Source organism: Thamnophis sirtalis, unplaced genomic scaffold (genome assembly GCF_051295495.1).
Source record: "Thamnophis sirtalis isolate CommonGarterSnake01/CBP01778 unplaced genomic scaffold, rThaSir2_p1.2 scaffold_1, whole genome shotgun sequence".
Classification (NCBI taxonomy): Eukaryota; Metazoa; Chordata; class Lepidosauria; order Squamata; family Natricidae; genus Thamnophis; species Thamnophis sirtalis.
This window is the reverse complement of record NW_028261381.1, coordinates 5,096,351-5,117,329: the sequence shown is the minus strand read 5'-3', so window position 1 is coordinate 5,117,329 and position 20,979 is coordinate 5,096,351. Positions and strand designations below refer to the sequence as shown.

General features: G+C 39.6%; 1 protein-coding gene across 1 annotated transcript in view; it reads left to right on the top strand.

Moving 5' to 3' along the window:
* Positions 1 to 20,979, top strand: part of PARD3B (par-3 family cell polarity regulator beta) — a 587,816-nt gene that overhangs the window by 189,675 nt on the left and 377,162 nt on the right. The window contains exon 11 of the mRNA XM_087706906.1: positions 9,132 to 9,317. Coding sequence (XP_087563032.1) covers positions 9,132 to 9,317 — 186 coding nt within the window. The remainder of the gene's footprint in view (positions 1 to 9,131; positions 9,318 to 20,979) is intronic.

Here is a 20,979-nt window from a genome sequence, read left to right as displayed (position 1 = left end):
TGGTTTTAGCAATTGCCAACTAACGGAAACAGAAATTAGAAATCCAAAAGTATGAAAGAAAACACCAATTGTGTAAGGAAAGGTCCCTAAAATGTATAAGGAAATATTACTAGATCATTATTAATGTGTAGATAACTGCGGGACATTACACACCCACCAGTGGTGGGTTTCAAAAAAATTTGGAAGCTCTTCTGTAGGTGTGGCCTGCTTTCTGGGTCCACTGGTGGAACCTCTTCTAACCGGTTCGGTAGATTTGACGAACCGGTTCTACCGAATAGGTGCAAACTGGTAGGAACCTACCTCTGATCTAAACCTAGCATATTATAAAAACCAACTTGAAAGTTCTATGATTAAGAAAATGTCCTTGACGTTAGAAATCATTATTTACTATCTCTGTACCATCACCGTTTCTCATTGTTTGAGTAGTCAGCTTCTTTATCCCACAATCCCCACAACTAGTGCTTGTGTTCCATAGGATCCGTGTCAAGAACAATCAGTGATCCAGTGGTATTCACTGACCTTGGGTACCATTTCCCCACATCTTCTGAAGAGGACCTGTTGAAGGATTCTACATCTGAGCCAGAGGAGTCAATTCTCTAAAAGCAGAAATAGAAATGCAGACAAATCTTACCTGAAATTTTCAATTTCTACAACAAGCAATGCAAATTTTTAGACTTTAAAATGCAGCAATATGTTGTTTGATGCCGGTCTTTCTGTATTTCTCAATTAGGGTGTTCCTGACCCTTTTGAAAATTGATAAGGACTCTTGACTAAGCCATTATCCACGGAAGTGCAAATCTGTAGTAGTGCCTGATGAGAAGGTCAAAGGATTAGATCAGTTTGAGTGGCTTCAGAAAAGATGACGATTTATTAGGTTAAGAAATGGAGGCAATGAAACAGGAGCTTACGGAGAAAGCAACTTTCCAGAAGAGATTCTAAAAGCAGGCCTACTAAACCATTGTCAGAAGCAAATAATATTCTGCACCTCCTTAAAATTAAAACAATTCTCAGGCTGCAGATTGTATAGCCTCTGAACCTTCAGAACTGAGAAAGAGGCATTATGGCGCAGGGGAAGGATGAACACAGCTATATCCTGCAAGAAGACAAAGAGAGGTATTATGATAGTTACTAACTCAATGCTATGAAGAATCAAAACAAATGTGCCATGATCAAACCTAAGAGCCGAGGTGGCGCAGTGGTTAGAGTGCAGTACTGCAGGCCACTTCAGCTGACTGTTATCTGCAGTTCAGCGGTTCAAATGTCACTGGCTCAAGGTTGACTCAGCCTTCCGTCCTTCCGAGGTGGGTGAAATGAGGACCCAGACTGTGGGGGCGATATGCTGACTCTGTAAACCGCTTAGAGAGGGCTGAAAGCCCTATGAAGCGGTATATAAGTCTAACTGCTATTGCTATTGCTATTGCTATGACCTTGTAATATATATTGTAATAATTGTCATGAATGTCTTTGGAGATTCTCAGTCATCCAGGTCATGGGTGACCCAAAGGTGATTTTTCAAGAGGCACCTGGGCGTTCCGTTTTTTCTTTGAAGGCTTTTTGCTTCTCATCCAAGAAGCTTCTTCAGCTCATAAGTGACATGAAACTTACAGGACTCGTCAAATCAATGTGTGAGAACATGAGAGTAATCCAGCTGGATCTGCTTTGAGCCTTCGTAGCCAACATTCCATCTCATAGAATGGCCTATGCAGAGGCATCTAGGAAGCCTGCAAATAGACGGTCAGGGCAGAGTTCCGCTCTTGTTGCATTTGTGCACCTAGTACATAGAGTGGACTGTTTCCATGGCTAATAACATTGAGAGATGCCTACAATCCAAGAATGGACATTGAAAGTCACAAACTTAGCCGGGATGGCTAAAATATCGGCATATCTTAAAGATCACTCAAATGAGAGATATAAACGAGACTGGGAAAAAATGGATTGACTATATACAAAATAAATACGGGACCAAGAAATTCCAGTTAGCCTATGCTTAAGATCAGAAATGATTTAAATTGTTTAAAGTTAGCTCAGCAAGAGGAAGCTAAGGTCAATGTAGAATGTCATTAATTTCTTTATTTCTTTTTTCTCAATAGATTTTAGACTGTGTTAGTTAAAAATCCATACCGTGTACGGGTTCTGGGAAGTCGGGGGGGGAAGGAGGAGGGGGGTTGGGGGGGTGGAGGGAGGGAGAGGCATACAAAAAAAATTGTACTTCAATGTTTTAATGATTGACGAATGATGAAATACTTGTGTTTTTTAAAAGAAATAAAACCTTTTTTTAAAGAAAAAAAACAGTGAGAGATTTTTCCTTCAGCAATTTGTATAGTCTTCAATATAATTGCATCTACCCTCATTTGGGGTCCTCAATGCGCCAACAAAAAGGCTATAAAGCTGTTGTGGCTCGGCAGGAGCCTTTGGAGGTGCTATCAGACTCTGAGAGCGAGGGGCCCTATGAGTCAGGCCTGGAGAAGGCGGAGGGCCCTGGACAGGGTTCTGACTCCGAGCAGGGCTTAGAGAGACTAGTTGGTCCCCAGGTAATGACTGAGCCTTGGATCAGTGAGAGAGGCTGACACAGAAACCTCCTGTGAGTTGTTTCGGGATGCATGCAGGAGAAGGGCTGACCGACGTAAGGAGAAATTGAGGACTCACAGGGGATGATAACGAGCAGCTATTGCTCGTTAGGATCTCCTTCTGCAGATAAAAGACTGATGGTGCCACGCCCTAGTTGCAGAAGTCAACGTTCCGTTTCTGTTCTAGTCAAGCTCTCCATTCGTGTGCAACCATCGAGAAAAAGCACTTGGATAAGTGACTTGATTTATATAATCCTGTTTTGTAGCAGTTTATGAGTGAGGACCTTTGCCAGAGCATTTATCTGTGTTTATTTTGGGCTCGCAGCCAGCAAGAGCCGGGACTGATAAAAACATTCCTTTGAACGTTCTGTTTGGCTTTAGTTTATGAACGGACAAGGTGGGGGGTCAGAACATAAAGCTATACTAGTTGTGTGCCAGCTACAGAATAGAACCTTTCCAATCTTTCTCTCTTTCTACATTTATTGAGTTGGAACTATTTCCCTTGAATTATTCCTGAAAATGAATGGGGGAAAAAAAAAAGAATGGGACAAAGTCACTACCGCTACATTAAAAGAGGAAATAACGTGGAGAAGACACATCAGTCTGGAGCAGAACAGATGAAGTGTGAGATCTAATGCCTTAGGCAAGACTTATTCCTCTAATACTGCATTTAGCAACTAACATGGGATTAACTGAAATAAATACAGTCCACACTTTATGCAGCCTACAGTAATCCTTTTCCAGATATATGCCAAACTATCATTTGATAGCCCTGAAGAAGTTGAGCCATCAGTAATTACCCTGCAGGACAAAGATAAGAGAGTAAATGTTGGGATTAGGTTTAGGCAAGTCGGTCTACTTGGGGTTCAGGGTGCAAGAGTAATAAGTTGCAAGGCAGTAGAAGAACTTATCTCAAATAGTGAACTTTATACTGGAAGCTGTGCCTACTAATATTATGCCCATTCTAAAACATCTCCAATGAAGAAACCTTTGGATTTCTTACAAATACAGCACCTCTTTGCTATTCATTAAAGCAGCCTCTCTTTTCCCCCCCCCAGAAAACCTTTTGAAAAAACAATTTTGGCCGTTTTAAGGAACTGATCAATTAAAGTGAATGAGACTTTTTTTCCCCAGGCTCTTGTGAAAGCCTGAAAAAAGAGAGACTGCTTTAATGAATAGCAGAAGGTAGCTCTGATCATACTAGGCCTAACAGACTTCTTCATATTACTATCAAAAACCGGCGTTCATGAAGCTTGATTTGGCTGCAAAGTTGTCCAGTTGTAGTGAGTTACTCTGAAAAAGGTTTTTCTCTTCTAAATGAACCCTTCAGCACCTCTGTAGCTTTTGACAAGCTTAATTATTGTACTTGGAGGGGGAGCGGGGGACCAGATGAAACTCTTAGGCAAACTGTCCCAAGGATTTGGCTCATCATTTGTAAAGAGTTGGTGAGATGGCTGTTGTGGCCCAGCAGGAGCCGTTGGAGCTGCAACCAGACTCCAACAGCGAGGGGGCCGATGAATCGGCCCTGGAGGATGTGGAGGACCCTGGACAGGGTTCCGACTCCGAGCAGGGTGCAGAGAGACTGGTTGGCCACCAGGTGACACCTGAGGTGTGTCACCTGGTGTGGAGGAGACAAGAGAGAGTGATCCAGAAACCAACAGTGAGTTGTTCCGGGATGCACGCCGTCGAAGAGCTACTCGGCGTCAAGAATAACTACTTAATTACAGGAGGTAATTACGCTCAGCTGATGGTCATTAGGCTCCTCTCCAGACTATAAAAGAGACTGCTTGTGCCACGCCCTTCTTGCAGACCTCAACACTTGGACTAAAGAGAAACTAACTTGGCAGGCTGGATTGCTGCCAAGGTTTGTCGGACTTGCTGCCAAGATCCTTATCTGTTTGTTTGTTTGGTTTTCAACCACCGAGATTCTGGTCTTGTTATTAAAGGACATTCCATTTAAGTTTGTCTCGGCTTTCATTACTGGACGGAGGAGGGGGTCAGAACAGATGGCCTAATGCATATTCCTCCTCTGAGGAGTTTTGAGGCTGTACTTTTTGCAATCTTTCAATATGATCTATAAATTAACTGTTATATGTTGGTATATACATTCAGTATTAATCATGCAACAAAAAATGAGTAGATGCTCTCATAAGTTATTTGATCAGCAGATCATTTCCAGACTGTTTTCTAAAGGGATAAGTAATTCTGAAATGTTACGGATAAGAAACTTAGTATTAGTGGAGAGCTATCAGCAATCTAGTGTTTGAAAATGATTCAGTATATTTATATTTGTCATTTCACTCCAGCACCTTTAACAACTATTTCTCTACAGCTAGTATTCTGAATAATCAAAAGATCTGATCATTATCAAAATATTGATTCAAAGAGCTAATCTGAGCAATAATTTCATTTTAATAAACTAATAAATCTTAGTAGAAGTGTGAAACACTAGAGCACACAAAATTGCAAATTTTATTATTGAATTATTATTTTTTTGGAATTTAATTATATGGCTACATTGTAGGAGCAAAGTTGTACTTGAAGTTGTTTTTAGCATCCTTTTCTAAATTGTACTTTTTAATTTTTAAAGAAAAGTATTATTTGGAATGAAGCCAGCAATGGCTTCTATTAGTTATGACCAGTTTTTATATGTATGAAATAAATATTAGAATATTCATATTGAACAGTTAATTATAAATTAAAGTACAAAAATTATGATGAAAAGTATATACTGTATATTGTACTTGAGAGACCGCCTCCTGCCAATTACCTCCCTACGACCAATTAGATCCCACAGATTAGGCCTCCTCCGGATTCCATCAGCTAGCCAGTGTCGACTGTCGACCACCCGGAGGAGGGCCTTCTCTGTGGCTGCTCCGGCCCTCTGGAACGATCTTCCCATGGAGATTCGGACCCTCACCACCCTTCAGGCTTTCCGCAAAGCCGTCAAGACCTGGCTGTTCCGGCAGGCCTGGGGCTGATGAGTTCCCAACCCCACCCAATTTGTTGTGACTGTTGAGGAGTTTTAAAATTCTGTTTTTTGTATTTTGTTGTTGTCTTGTTTGTTTTCTTTGTATTGTCCCCATTCCCTATCGGTTTGTTAGCCGCCCTGAGTCCCTTTGGGAATAGGGCGGCATACAAGTTTAATAAAACTGAAACTGAAACTGAAAGTATAGAGTATAAATAGTTATACAAAATATTGTTATAGAATGGCATTGCAATACATATATTGATTTAACTGTAGTATTGCCGTTACTTTTTTACTTCACTAGTGGAAAAGGAAAGAAAAAAATAGCAGTTTACTGCAACTTAACAAAATTAACAGATGCACTTATCTAAATAAAATACGATATAGAAATAAACTGCTATGTCAAGGTGTTTCTTAGGAAACCTGCATAGTTTGATTGTTAGGAAAAACATCACTGAAGATGGTATCTTGTCATTTCATCTGAAGTTAGAGTTTGTCAGCTTTTCATGCAAAAAGCATGAAAATGTTACATGAAAAACCAATACATGAATGGAAAGTTATGTTATTAGCAATAGCAATAGCAGTTAGACTTATATACCGCTTCATAGGGCTTTCAGCCCTCTCTAAGCGGTTTACAGGTGGCACAGTGGTTAAATGCAGCACTGCAGGCTACTTCAGCTGACTGCAGTTCTGCTGTTCAAATCTCACCGGCTCAGGGTTGACTCAGCCTTCCCTCCTTCCGAGGTGGGTAAAATGAGGACCCGGATTGTTGTTGGGGGCAATATGTTGACTCTGTAAACCGCTTAGAGAGGGCTGAAAGCCCTATGAAGCGGTATATAAGTCTAACTGCTATTGCTATTGCTATTGCTATTACAGAGTCAGCATATTGCCCCCACAGTCTGGGTCCTCATTTTACCCACCTCGGAAGGATGGAAGGCTGAGTCAACCCTGAGCCGGTGAGATTTGAACCGCTGAACTGCAGATAACAGTCAGCTGAAGTGGCCTGCAGTACTGCACCCTAACCACTGCGCCACCTCGGCTCTTAATTGCTCTTATTGCTATCAATAAAAAGATAAGTTTATGATGATTGGTGTGGCCCCATTCTCATTGCTATATCAGATTTTGAAGAAAACGTATGGAGCATAATCGCACATCCCCGTCGTAATTTTGAATTATTTCGATGCAATTTTGACTTGAGGCTGTATCTTGGAAACTGGGCCCAATTAATATTCACGACTTAATTTCCCTTTAAAATTAAGCTACTTTCATTTCTGAGGCTTTCTCCTTGTAGACCAGGGTAATTTGGAAAGGAGAGAAGGTGCTGAATATTACAGTTTATACTAAATTCACACAAAATTTGGAATGATCTCCATAAAATTCTTTAGATAGTCAAGGAGGAAGAGATCAACAAAGCAATTATTAGGAGGCATTTATAATAATTATTTTTCTGATTCATTTATTTGATAACCATTGTTGTGGTTTATGACAGGACATCCCACAACTGACATCATGAGGCTTAAATATCAACAGATCTATTTATACAAGGCAGTCATTTGTTTTTTTTCTTATTAAAATAATTTCAAGCTTTCATATGGTACATTATATTAGTTTACACCTTATTTTCTAAAATACTAATTATACAATTCTGTCTTTAAATGTTTAAAAAGTACATAGTGTACATGAATCTTTCAGTTTTGAGACTAGCTTTGGGTATATAAAAAAAACAGAGATAGGCTGTTTGATTACACAACAGCATATTATTAATATCAGCATCAAATTATTTTTATGTTTTCCAATTAAACAGGATGCATTCATTAAATAAATGAAATATTTGTTCTTGTTACATACGAATTGACATTTATAGTTCAGTAGAGCCTGACTTTTTTTCTTTCTTTCTTTGAAATAACATGCTTTTCAAATTGAAGACTTGTTGTTTACTTTGTTTTTCCCAGGAACAAAAATAAACACTTTTAATTTGCAATATTGTTGGATGTGTTATTTGCTCACTGATATGAGTGGCATTTCCATAAAGGGAGTTCTAAGAAAGTGAAATCCTATAAATATTATTTTTTATATATATATATATAAGGAGATTGAGTTTCTTACCGGATTCTTGATTGCGAAAATCATAAAGTGAGTGTAAGAAATTTGAACAAAGAGCAATAAAAATGGCTGTGAAATACATCATATGCAATAAAGACAAAGCTTGTCAATAAAATAAAGGGAGAAAGGTTTGCAGTGTCCCCTACTACCCTCCTCCTGCCTGAAAATTTTGGGTATAAAATATGAAATACCTGTTTATTAACATATTTATTAAATAGAAAACAGCATAAAATAATGTATGTTGTAGGTCGAGACTCATGTTAATCTAGGGTAGTATAACATCAGTAATCTGAAAGCACCTTTTCCAATTAATAAATTTTAATTAAAAAGCATAAGCTTTCACTGTTAGTTGGGGAAAATGCTAACACATCTAAAATAATCAATTGCCCTAAAATAGTAAATATCAATCATGTGATGATCAACATATTTAAAACATTTTAAACATTTTAATGAATTGACATGCTGTAAGTACTATAAATGACATGAAACAGTTGATGGCTCTAATGCTGTGATGGCGAACCTATGGCACATGTGCCACAGGCGGCACGCGGAGCCACAAGGTGTTGCCCTGTCAGCTGGCCAATGTTCATGCGGGCGCTGCCCAGCTATCTTCGGCCTTCTTTTGAGGCCATTTTTCACCCTCTGGAGGGTTGAAGTCTCCAGAGTGCAAAAAACCGGCCCTACGGGGAAACTGGAAGTTCAGGAACGTACTTCCGGTTTGTTCATAGAGGCGGTTTTAGCCCTCCGGAGCTTTTGGGGAAGCCCCCTGAAGGCCCCTGGGCTCCGTAGCGCTAAAACCAGCCCTATGAGCAAACCGGAAATCTGCTCCTGAACTTCCAGTTTGCCCGTAGGGGCAGTTTTTCATGCTCTGGAGGCTTCAGGGAAGCTCCTGAAGCCTCTGGAGGACCTCCGGGAGGCGGGGGAGGCTGTTCTTGCCCTCCCCAAGCTCCTATAAAGCCACTGGAGCCTGGAGAGGGCAAGAAGCATACCAAAAATGGGGGGGAGACCACTGGGGTCGTGCACATAGCATTATGGGTGTGGCAAGCCTGTGCACGACCCCCCTGCACTCCCCCCGCTTTTGACACGCGAGCCAGAAAAAATTCACCATCACTGCTCTAATCACCAGACTTCTCGCTGTTCTTGTATGACATCATAGTTTCCCCCCCCTGCTAATGCTATCACTATTCTTAATGACTCGGAGAATACATGACTGCTCCAATGATTCCTTCAGGGCTGTATGATAAGAAGTTAGTTTGCCTCTTATCACTATTTACTTCTAAAATGCAAAATTTTGAAATACTTCGAAATGACTGTTGTTTGACCTGCCTTTCAAGACAGACTTTTTATTCTGATTCCCAATTAAAATGTAGTTAAAATCCGCCTGTTGAGGTATTCCTCTCCGTTCTTAATCTTGTATGATCAGGGGGGAAAAGTACTTACCGTACCTGCTATTTTTAGTCAACGTGTTTTTGCTTTCTCTATTCATCCAACAGAAAGGAGAACCATGTTGCAACATTTTCTCATTCGAGGCAACAGAGCAATTGACTTTTGAAATTCCTTTGAATGATTCGGGTTCAGCTGGACTTGGCGTGAGCTTAAAAGGCAACAAATCTCGAGAGACAGGGGCAGATCTTGGCATTTTCATCAAATCTATCATCCATGGTGGTGCTGCATATAAGGTATTTTATTTCTATTACTTTTGGCTTGAATATGGTGAAATTCCATTTAGTTCAGTGTTGTGGCCCAGCAGGAGCCGTTGGAGCTGCCACCAGACTCCGACAGCAAGAGGCCCTATGAGTTGGCTTTGGAGGATGTGGAGGACCCTGGACAGGGTTCCAACTCCAAGCAGGGCGCAGAGAGGCTGGTTGGCCACCAGGTGGCGCCTGAGCCTTGGACCAGTGGGGAGGAGACAAGGGAGTGTGATCCGGACGTCAGCAATGGGGAGGAGCCAAGGGAGTTGTTCCTAGATGCCTGGCACCGGAGAGCTAATAGGCATTAGGAACAATTATGCAATTACAGGAGGTAATTGCACTCAGCTGGTGGTAATTAGGCTCCTCTCCAGACTATAAAAGGACTGCTTGTGCACACACCGCTTTTGCAGAAGTCAACGCAGGAACTAATGTTGGAGAACATTATTGTGAGCTTGGCAGGCTGGATTGCTGCCATGGCTTATCTGTGCTGGATTGCGCGCCCAAGCTTGTCTGTGCCGGTTTGCTGCCAAGGACCTGTCTGTCTGTTAATTAAATGCCGTAACTTATCTTTGGCTCGGAGTGTATGTTGGTGTGGGACGGGGAGTCAGAACATTTCAGTATGATCTATAATTATTTTGATATTGGCTCATGGGAACATACATATTACCCTAAAGTATCTTGTTTTGGAGGTATTTTGAATAGGAAACTAAAATAGATTGAGATTGTTATAACATTTTTGTTTTACCTTTTACTAACATTAACTGTTTCAGTTCATATACCTTTTTATTATATATTATTAACAACTACATTTGTTATTTTGATACTAAATGTAGTTACGTATTCCAATCCTTTTGAATCTCAAAATAATTATTGAAAAGGATGAATAAGTAATATTTTTTTAGTGATGAGATAAATTATTGTTTTACATTTCAGTGAAAGGTATTTATATATTGTGGAACGCACCTTAGCAAATAGCAATATTGGAAAATGTTTGCACTTAAAGAGTAGGTTCCTTGAGTTTTCATGTTTTAATTAAAAGATTCACACATGACAAACTTGTCTTAAATATCAAGTCACCAGGGCACCTGCATGAAAACATGCCACACAGATGGAGCCATAAATCAGCACAAAAGAATTCAAGAGTCTCATTTCTACGTCTTAAAAGAAATAATTTATCTGGTCCGTGAATTCAAAAGTATATATTCTGTCTGCACCGAAAATTAAAACAGCTTGATTATATTTAAATAAATAAAACAGTATTGTGAAATTAGTTATATTAAAAGCAACATTAAAGACAAACATGTAGAAAGAGAGTAGTAGTAGTAGTAGGAGTAGGAGTAGGAGTAGGAGTAGGAGTAGTAGGAGTAGTAGGAGTAGTAGTAGTGATGATGATGAACTGGATTTTTTTAATCATGTTATAATGCTGTTACAAGACTATACTATTGGCTATATTAGTTGTTCATTTATGAATGGGGAATGACTGGATTTAAATATCTGAAAACTTACAAATTCTATCTTATTGATTTAATAGTATAAAGGTGATTTTAAAAATGTTTTCAGTTCCTAAAGATTATATTTTCCTTAAAAATGGTTGTTTCAACAATGCATGTTCCTTTACTTTTGAGGAGAAAGATAATTTCCAATATAATCTATGCATTGTAGGATATCGATGAAGTAATATTAAATAAATGGTAAATGTTCAGTACCTATTTAGATTTATCTCAAGATAATCACCCATATTTTTGCATTTAAACATTTATTTGCAACAATAGGTTTTAGCAAAATACTGCACATATAACATTATAGCAATCATATCAGTGAAATACATCCCTGTTTGTCAAGGAGTGTTTTTGTGTCTTAATTGCAAACAATCCAAACATATTTTTTTTGTTACATTTGATTACGTGCACACTTTGGGCCCCAGTCCGAAAAAGCCATATTACTACAACTACATAAATCTGTGTGTTTAGTAATCCTTTATATCTCCCATCCATATAAGCTGTTTGAAAGTGAAGTTCTTTAAAGGGAATGGGGGAACAACATTCTCGGGGAATGTGATATAAGAGACTGTAAATATTATGACATTGCTTATCTTTCTTTAAAAAGTTGGTGCCACTTATTTAACTTAAGCTTACGTATCTGCTCTCTATCTTGGATAAAATCTTTAAAAAATAAGTGGCATCTCAATAATATATAATACTGTATGTCACTCAGAATTTCCTGATCTAACAAGAATTGTGTGTGAGTAGAACAGATTTATAGAGCCGAGGTGGTGCAGTGGTTAGAGTGCAGTACTGCAGGCCACTTCAGCTGACTGCTATCTGCAGTTCGGCGGTTCAAATCTCACCGGCTCAAGGTTGACTCAGCCTTCCATCCTTCCGAGGTGGGTGAAATGAGGACCCAGACTGTGGGGGGCGACATGCTGACTCTGTAAACCGCTTAGAGAGGGCTGAAAGCCCTATGAAGCGGTATATAAGTCTAACTGCTATTACTATTGCTATCCATCTATTCTCAATACATTTTTCTTGATGGCATTATTTTCTCAGATTAAGTATCAGGCATGAGAACTAGTTTCCTATAATATAAAACTATTGCTTTCTTTATCCTTATATTTATTGATGGAAGGGCTGCATCTAATTTCAATATTGCTGCAGATGGACATAGGGGTAAGGCTGAAATTGATTTTCTAAATTTAACCTAGGGCCACTTCTAATTCTTTTAATCTATTGAAATCCCAAATTGGAGCCACATATATATCAACTGTGATACTCTTTTACCTCTAAAAGATCCTATACAAACTGGCCTCTTTTTGAGTAGAAAATGGAGCAAATGGTTCTCATTGATCTCATAGCCGTTGTTCTTGTTGATATGTTATGAATCATCCACATCATGTATATGCACATAAGTGTGTAATCATATTCATGTTCTTAAACTTTTGACACTTGTTTATGAATATTTGGCATGGAGATTTTTTATTTTTGAATTGCCTGATAATAAATAAAGCAGAATAGAACTGAGAAGAAAATCATGCATTTAACCACTGGAATTTAAACTGTTACCATTCTTAATATTATGAAATAATTTATTTTAACCACAAATTAAAATGGTAATGTGGATGTTGTACTATTAAGTTTAGACGTGGATTATTTTGTTTCTTGTTTAAATGTTTCAAAGCTTGTATCTTTGATGTGGTGTAATAATAAAGAGCCAAGGTGGCGCAGTGGTTAGGGTGCAGTACTGCAGGCCACTTTAGCTGACTGTGATCTGCAGTTCAGCGGTTCAAATCTCACCGGCTCAAGGTTGACTCAGCCTTCCATCCTTCCGAGGTGGGTGAAATGAGGACCCAGACTGTGGGGGCAAGTTGCTGACTCAATTTGCTAAAAAATCTGTAAACCGCTTCGAGAGGTCTGAAAGCCCTATGAAGCTGTATATAAGTCTAATAAATAAATCTAAGTCTGTTCTTAGCCACATTACCTGTGACTGGTTATTGACAAAGTTGGTTCTATCATGATTAGGGACATAGTTTTTTCCCCCAAGAGTATTGGAATTACATATTTTTATATGCCACACAAAGGTTTTAGTACATCAACCCTACCTCTTACTCATATACACTTTAATATATACCATTTTTTTTTATCCATGAAAATATACATTTTTAAAGGTAAACTTTAAAAAATAAAAGCAAAGCTATGGCCAGAAACTTGATTTTCCATTTGCTAATAACCTTTCCATTCCATTATTCTCCCCTTTGTTTTCACAATAGCAACAGCAGTTAGACTTATATACCGCTTCATAGGACTTTCAGCCCTCTCTAAGCGGTTTACAGAGTCAGCATATCGCCCCCAACAACAACAATCCGGGTCCTCATTTCACCCACCTCGGAAGGATGGAAGGCTGAGTCAACCCTGAGCCGGTGAGATTTGAACCGCCGAACTGCAGATAACAGTCAGCTGAAGTGGCTGCAGTACAGCACTCTAACCACTGCGCCACCTCGGCTCTCTATGAGTAGCAATAATTACTATGCTGCTTGAATTTGATATATCTTATCTCACTCTGATAAGTAGCTCAAGGAACTTTCCCCCAAACCAGACATATTGGAGAATATGATGTTTGAGAAGATTAAGCTGGGACTTCTATATGTGTAGAGTTCAGGGTACAACTAGTCATTTAAATGCTTCACAGTATCAATTTTGAAGAGGCTTAGTATGGCCACCAATGCATTTCTCGCTGCTACTGATTGAATGCCTTTTTTTCCCTTTAAATTCTTCCTAGGTTTATAGATATTGTTGGCTTTAATAAATTTATTTTATTTATTTTATTTATTTTATTTTTATTAGGATTTATAGGCCATCCTTTTCCCTGAGGGGACTCAGGGCGGCTTACAATCATTAGGGAGGGGGTGCAATTCAAAATAAACAATATGTGAGCAAAATAAAATAATAAAAACACAACTTGCATTCAACATTCAACACTCGGGTGGGGCAAATTAGAGGCTTATCCCCAGGCCTGTTGGGATAGCCAGGTCTTGAGGGCTGCGCGGAAGGCCTGGACGGTGGTGAGGGTGCGTATCTCGACGGGGAGATCGTTCCACAGGGTCGGAGCTGCAACAGAAAAGGCTCTCCTCTGTGTAGTTGCCAGTCGACATTGACTGCGGATGGGATTCGGAGGAGGCCCAGTCTGTGCGATCTTATCGGTCGGAGGGAGGTAATCGGCAGAAGGCGGTCTCTCAAGTACTCAGATCCACTACCATGAAGGGCTTTAAAGATGGTCAACAGCACCCTGAAGCGCACCCGGAGATCAACAGGTAGCCAGTGCAGCTCGCGGAGGATGGGTGTTATGTGGGCGAACCGAGGTGCGCCCACTATCACTCGCGCGGCCGCATTCTGAACTAACTGCAGTCGCCGGATGCACTTCGGGGGCAGCCCCATGTAGAGCACATTGCAGTATTCCAGCCTAGAGATCACAAGGGCTCAAGTGACTGTTGTGAGAGCCTCCCGATTCAGGTAGGGTCGTAACTGGCGGACCAGGCAAACCTGGGCAAATGCCCCCCTGGTCACAGCCGACAGACGATGGTCGAGAGTCAGCTGTGGATCCAGGAGGACTCCTAAGTTACGAACCCTATCTGAGGGGTATAAAATTTAAATTACATTAATTTAAATCGTTTTTACAGATAATGTATAAAAGAGAAGAGAATTTGAATGTGAAGCTACCCTGATATACTGTTTTCCAAAATGTCTTGAGTTAGCATCTAAAAAAAAGAGGTTAATGCTATATTTGCAGGAAAAGAAATACTGTTCTTACTTATAAAGGAAAAAAACAACGATGTTTTATAAAATGACAGTTCTTGCAGTTACTGGAAGTAGCTTATTCATTGTGAAGAATAAGCACCTCTTAATAATAATGGAAAGCTCAAAATAGTGGCTGTGTATTGAATTTATTGAAGCTATGGATTTTAGAGATGAGCACTCTAAAACTTTCAGCGTAGTTTGTTAAATTGATTTCCTTCATGTCATAAACAGGCCTATTTTTGGTGACCAGGGTCTTCAGATTCCCTAGTTTGGAGGGATGATGTATGGAAATAGTTGTGAGGATTTGAATTGGTTTATATGAACTTGCTACTGATGCCTTTATGGCAGTGGTGGGTTTCTGCCGGTTCGCACCGGATCGGGAGAACCGGATGGTGAAATGGACCCGGAAGTAACTTCCGGAACGCCTGCCCTGGCCCCGTCGTGCTCCACGCTCACCCCCGCCCGCTGGAGAGGTCCAGCGGCACAATCCACCAGATAGCAGAGGCAAGCTCAGGAGTTTTCTCCCTCTGTCTTGCCTCCTCAGATCTCCCAAAGTTCTTTCCCCAGCATGTGATAACTTTCTACTGGATTCCCCTCTGTCCTGCCTTCTCCGATCTCCCTAATTTCAGCCCTTAATCCTCCTGTTGTCTATTTTTGGGAGGTTTTCCCCTCTCTTCCCCCCCCCCTTTTCATAGGAGTTCCAAAAAAATTTGCCACATGGCTTGGGGGGTGGTGGTCATGTGACTGAGTGTGCATGAGTGATGTCAAGTTGGCCATACCTGCCCGGTCACATGACTGCTAAGCCCACGCCCACAAAATAGGCCACACCCACAGAATAGGTTCTTAAAAATATTTGAAACCCACCACTGCTTTATGGGTATCGATAGCCCATGAAGATGCAGCAGAAACTATTTAACAAGCAACATACTAAAAGGTGCCTATCTGGTATCATTTTATATATATAGACTCAGGGCGGCTCACAACTCGAACCGGGGAGGGGGATACAGACAAAAGATTTAAAAACAACAACATGACAATATATAATTTAAAACTCACAGCAGTCATACCATTTGAGACGGGGGCAACAGCTCTTTAGCCCCAGGCCTGTCGGAACAACCAGGTTTTGAGGGCTTTGCGGAAGGCCTGGAGGGTGGTGAGGGTTCGAATCTCCACGGGAAGTTCGTTCCAGAGGGTCGGAGCAGCCACAGAGAAGGCTCTCCTCCGGGTAGTTACCAGTCGACACTGGCCGGCGGATGGGATTCGGAGGAGGCCTAATCTGTGGGATCTAATCGGTCTAGTGGAGGTAATTGGCAGCAGGCGGTCTCTCAAGTACCCAGGTCCACCCAGGTCCAATACCATGAAGGGCTTTATAAGTAACGACTAGCGACTATATATATATATCGAAACGTCGCCAAGACATCTCCAATTTTACGCGGGAGAAAACCCGAATAACTTCAGACCTACATACTAACACCCGTGAAAACCTCAGAAAATATAGATAGATAGATAGATAGATAGATAGATAGATAGATAGATAGAGATAGAGATAGAGAGATAGAGAGATAGAGAGATAGAGAGATAGAGAGATGAGAGAGAGAGAGAGAGAGAGAGAGAGAGAGAGAGAGAGAGAGAGAGAGAGAGAGAGGGAGAATGGAAGTAGTGATCTTCCTCCCATATTTGGGCATACTGGGGGCAAGGAACAAACAGCCAAAGATCCCACACTACTCCTGGAAACACCAAACCTGAAGTAGTCAGCAGCAGCCTGAAGATGACGAATGTGACTTCGTCGAAACGTCGCCAAGACATCTCCAATTCTACGCGGGAGAAAACCCGAACAACTAGAGACCTACATACTAACACCCGCGAAAACCTCATATATATATATATATATATATATATATATATATATATATATATATATATATATATATATATATATATATATATATATATATATATATATATATATATATATATATATATATATATATATATATATATTTATTTATTTATTTATTTATTTATATTTAAAGTCACAACTCCTGGTATGCCCCAAATATGGGAGGAAGCTAACTGCTTCCATTCTCTGTCCCATCGGCTCGTCACAAGAGACCATCCAGACAGAAAGCCCAATATTTTTACTGTTGCCTTTGTTATATTTGTGTTCTATTTGTGCTGATAAATAAATAAAGGGAGACTAGTATAGATCTATTTCAAGCTATTTAGCTCTCATCAGCTAGCCATACCCTTACTGGGATTCGAACCTGGGCTATATTGCATATTAGGCAGATGTATTAACCACTAAGATCAGCACAAATAAAACACACACACACACACACACACACACACACACACACACATATATATATACATACATACATACACATATACATCATATACATATACATACATATACATATACATATACATATACATATACACATACACATACACATACACATACACATACACATACACATATACACATATACACATATACACATATACACACATACACATACATACATACATACATACATACATACATACATACATACATATATATATATCAGATGTTAAATACATGGATTTGATTATACCTGGAAAAAAAAATCTGGCAGCAGCAGGATCTGCAAGATCTCACCGCTTTAGTCAGAATAATGAAAGCAATATTTCAGTGTCATATTGCAAGCTCCTCCCCCAATGGGGCATGCGTGTGATTTTGTGACAAATGAGGAAAACGAGTGAGGCTTTCATCACACTGCTGCCTTCATCAATCTGAACCCTTCCATTGCCTCCCCTGTGGGTGCAACTGCCTGACAGCAAGTACAGATTATATGCTAACAGATGTATTTAATCTGGAAAGGCAGCCTTGAGACTGATTATGAGCAACCACAGACACAAGGTATTGCGGTATTTTTTTTTATTCTCCTTTTCTGTCTGTTTCTTTTTTTTTTGGCGTAACATCCTACATATTGAATTGTTCATTATTTGAAAGTTTGGAAGCTCTTTTCTTTTAACATTAAGCTGGAATGGTATTCACCTTGCGTCAGATGGTAGACTAGATCGAACAAATCTCTTTCAGAATTCTTCAGAATGAAGACGTCTCCAAGTTTGCTCATTTCCCCCCCAAAAAAAGTTTCAGATAGCAATTTGCAGTTAAAAAATAATAGAATTCATGAAAGGTCTTGCATAATTGTAAGTGGCAGTGGTTGGAAAGCCTGATCTACTAAGCTATCAGCCTCAGAACTCAGCAGTCAATCAAGCAAGCAGTTCTCCCCGACTTGCTACTCCTACTCAAGGAGCAGATGACTGTCACGGCCAGGAAAGCCTTCGTACAGCTATGAATTATGCACTGGGTTACGCATAACTGGACCAATGTGCCCTTTCTCACAGTCACCCACACCCAGATCACCTCCCATCTGGAGGTTTGTAATGTGTTCTACATGGGACTGCCTTTGAAGAGTAGTTGGAAGCTTCAGTTGGTTCAGAATGGTATTTTTATTACTTTCCGACGGCTTGTATCTGGACTAAACTCTAAACTACCCCTGTTGCAACCAAATATCAAGGAAAACATCACTTGTTTCTATTTTCTGGAGTGTCCCTACATTGGTGAAGTCCTTTGTCTTCCTTTCTGCTAGGCACAAAAGAACAGGACCGCAATTGAAATTCCAGTTAAACTGATTTATTACCATCCAGGTAGAATCTACTCTGGTGTTAGATAAGGTTCAATGGAATTCACGAGGGTTAAACTTAGTCCATTTGTGACTATGTAGAGACTCTAGGCTGCTGTCTCTTTTGACTCCACCCTCAGGTTCTGCCACGTTTTCACTTACTGCTTTCTTTATAATTAACTGCAATACTAAATATCAGTAAATCACTTGTAGGTCGAGCCAGTGCATTTGCTCAGTCTGAAACAGGGCACTAATGGAAAAAAAAAGCTTTATTATTTGTCAATTCCTAAACATATTGGGCATATAATTACCTATTCTGACCCCCCCCCCCCTTGACCGCTCGTTAACAAATGCAGGCAGACAAACTTAAAAGGACTTCTGTCTTTATCGGTTTTCAGTTCAAACTGGCTTCGAGCCCAGAAATAACATAAACATAAATCTCTGATAAGAATTCAAAACAAAAGCTCTTACAAACACTGCCCTTCTTCCACCGTCTCCACGGATCAGATTTACATGAAAACACCAAAGCACTTATCTAAATGTAACAGGCATAATCACGAGTAATAAGCAAGCAATATTGTACCAGACACGGAACACACGAAGGAACGTTGACTCCAGCGACTGGGGCGTGGCAGCATCCCTCCTTTTATCTCCAAACCTCCTTCTAACCACTCCCAGCTGCCTAATGAATCTTGATCCCGAAAAGACTCTCAGCAGAACTGCTGAGTCACAATTACCTTGTGTTTCTTCCTTTTTATATCTTAAAAAAAACAACAACACCAAAATCGTACGAGATTGTCTTGCAGTTGAACGCCCTTGAGCTTTGATTAAAGCCAATCTTGAGTGGAAGGTTTGTGTGCTGACAGTTCTCTTCATCCATATTGATCAAAATCTAAATAGATTAGAGGCAGGCTAATGTGATCCCTATTTTCAAAAAGACAAAAAGAAAATATGACGTTGAGTTTACTGAGTACCTCAAGCAATTGTATGCAAAAAGATTCACTGTTACAGGAACTGGGCATGGCTAACCTAGTGAAGAGAAGGACCATGATAGCAGTGTTCCAATATTTGAGGGGCTGCCACAGAGAGGAGGGGGTCAAGCTATTTTCCAAAGCACCTGAAATCCAGACAAGGAATAATGGATGACAAGGAGAGATTCAACCTGGAAATAAGGAGAAATTTTCTGACAATGAGAATAATCAACCAGTGGAACAGAAGTTGCCTTCAGAAGTTGTGGGAGCTTGATCACTGGAAGCTTTCAAGAAGAGACTGGACTGCCATCTGTCAGAAATGATGTAGGATCTCCTGGGGTTGGACTAAATGACCTACAGGTTCCCTTCCAACTCTGTTATTCTGTTATACTTCATATGGCTCAGACATTCATACTGCATTAAGCTGGCAGGATTTAGGATTGATTAAGTGATAATTGATTACTTTCTCAATATATCATTAAAACAGCTCATTTTTTGGTTGCCTATCAATTTTATAAAGCAGTGCTGCCTAAATCCACTGGATATATAGTCTAAATTATCAAAATTGCATGTTAGAGTTCAAAAATATATTGATGATGTGTAATTCCTGTTGAATCAATAGAAGTAGAAATGCAATATAGAATACTGTCTATATAATTGAACTTTAAATCTTAAAGCTTTTTTATTTTGATGGCTAATTGGACAATTGTGGTTTCTATTTTTTTATTTTGCTAGGTATTTTATTGTATTATTGTTGTACATATATTTATCAGCGGGATTAATGCTAAGCAATAGTATGAATAGTTTATTGAATTGATACATTCCTGTTACCTTATAAATAAAATAAAATACAGTACACAGTCTGGTTCCAAAATAAAATAGGAGGAAATAAATGGTGAAATTCATATGTGGCAATACAAGGAGTCGGTAATCACATAAATGAATCTCCATTACGGGGTACCCCAAATATTAAGAAATAAATAGAGCAGAATATGATCTCGTAGATGCATCCTAATGATTACATACAGAGAATAATTGCCTAACTTCCCTTTACTACTGAACATTCATATTACATCAAAAAATAATATTAAATGGAGGAAACCATTGATGTCATTTCTTCCATTGACCATTGTGGCATGGAACCAATATCCCAGGGATGTGGGCGGGAATAGGAACAGGCGCCATCTTATTGTTGATACCATTTTTTTTTGTGTGATCCATTTCTGAATCAGAACCAACATCCTTAAGAACTAATTCACCTGAGAGTAAGGGTAAAGTGGAGAACTAGTGTTCCCAGGCCAATGATAGTAGTTACATACTACAATGAAGTCTTAGCTTCTAAACCACCATGTGCATACCAAACAGTCTATTAATTCATGGGAGGGGGAGGAAGAAAATACAAATAAATTTAAACCATAGAAGATGTAAAAAAGGAAAGTGGATGTAGATTGGATGGGAGCAGTCAATTGTTTTATGAGCTGTGGTGGTGCAGTAGTTAGAATGTAGTTCTGCAGGCTAATTCTACTGATTGCCAGCAATTCGATTCTCAAGCTCAAGGTTGACTCAACCTTCCATCTTTCTGAGGTCGGTAAAATGAGGACCCAAATTGTTGGGGACAATATACTGTAAACTTAGAGCTTAGAGAGGGCTGTAAATGACCGTGAAGTGGTATATAACTCTAAATTATATTATGAGATAATATAATATAATCGGATTA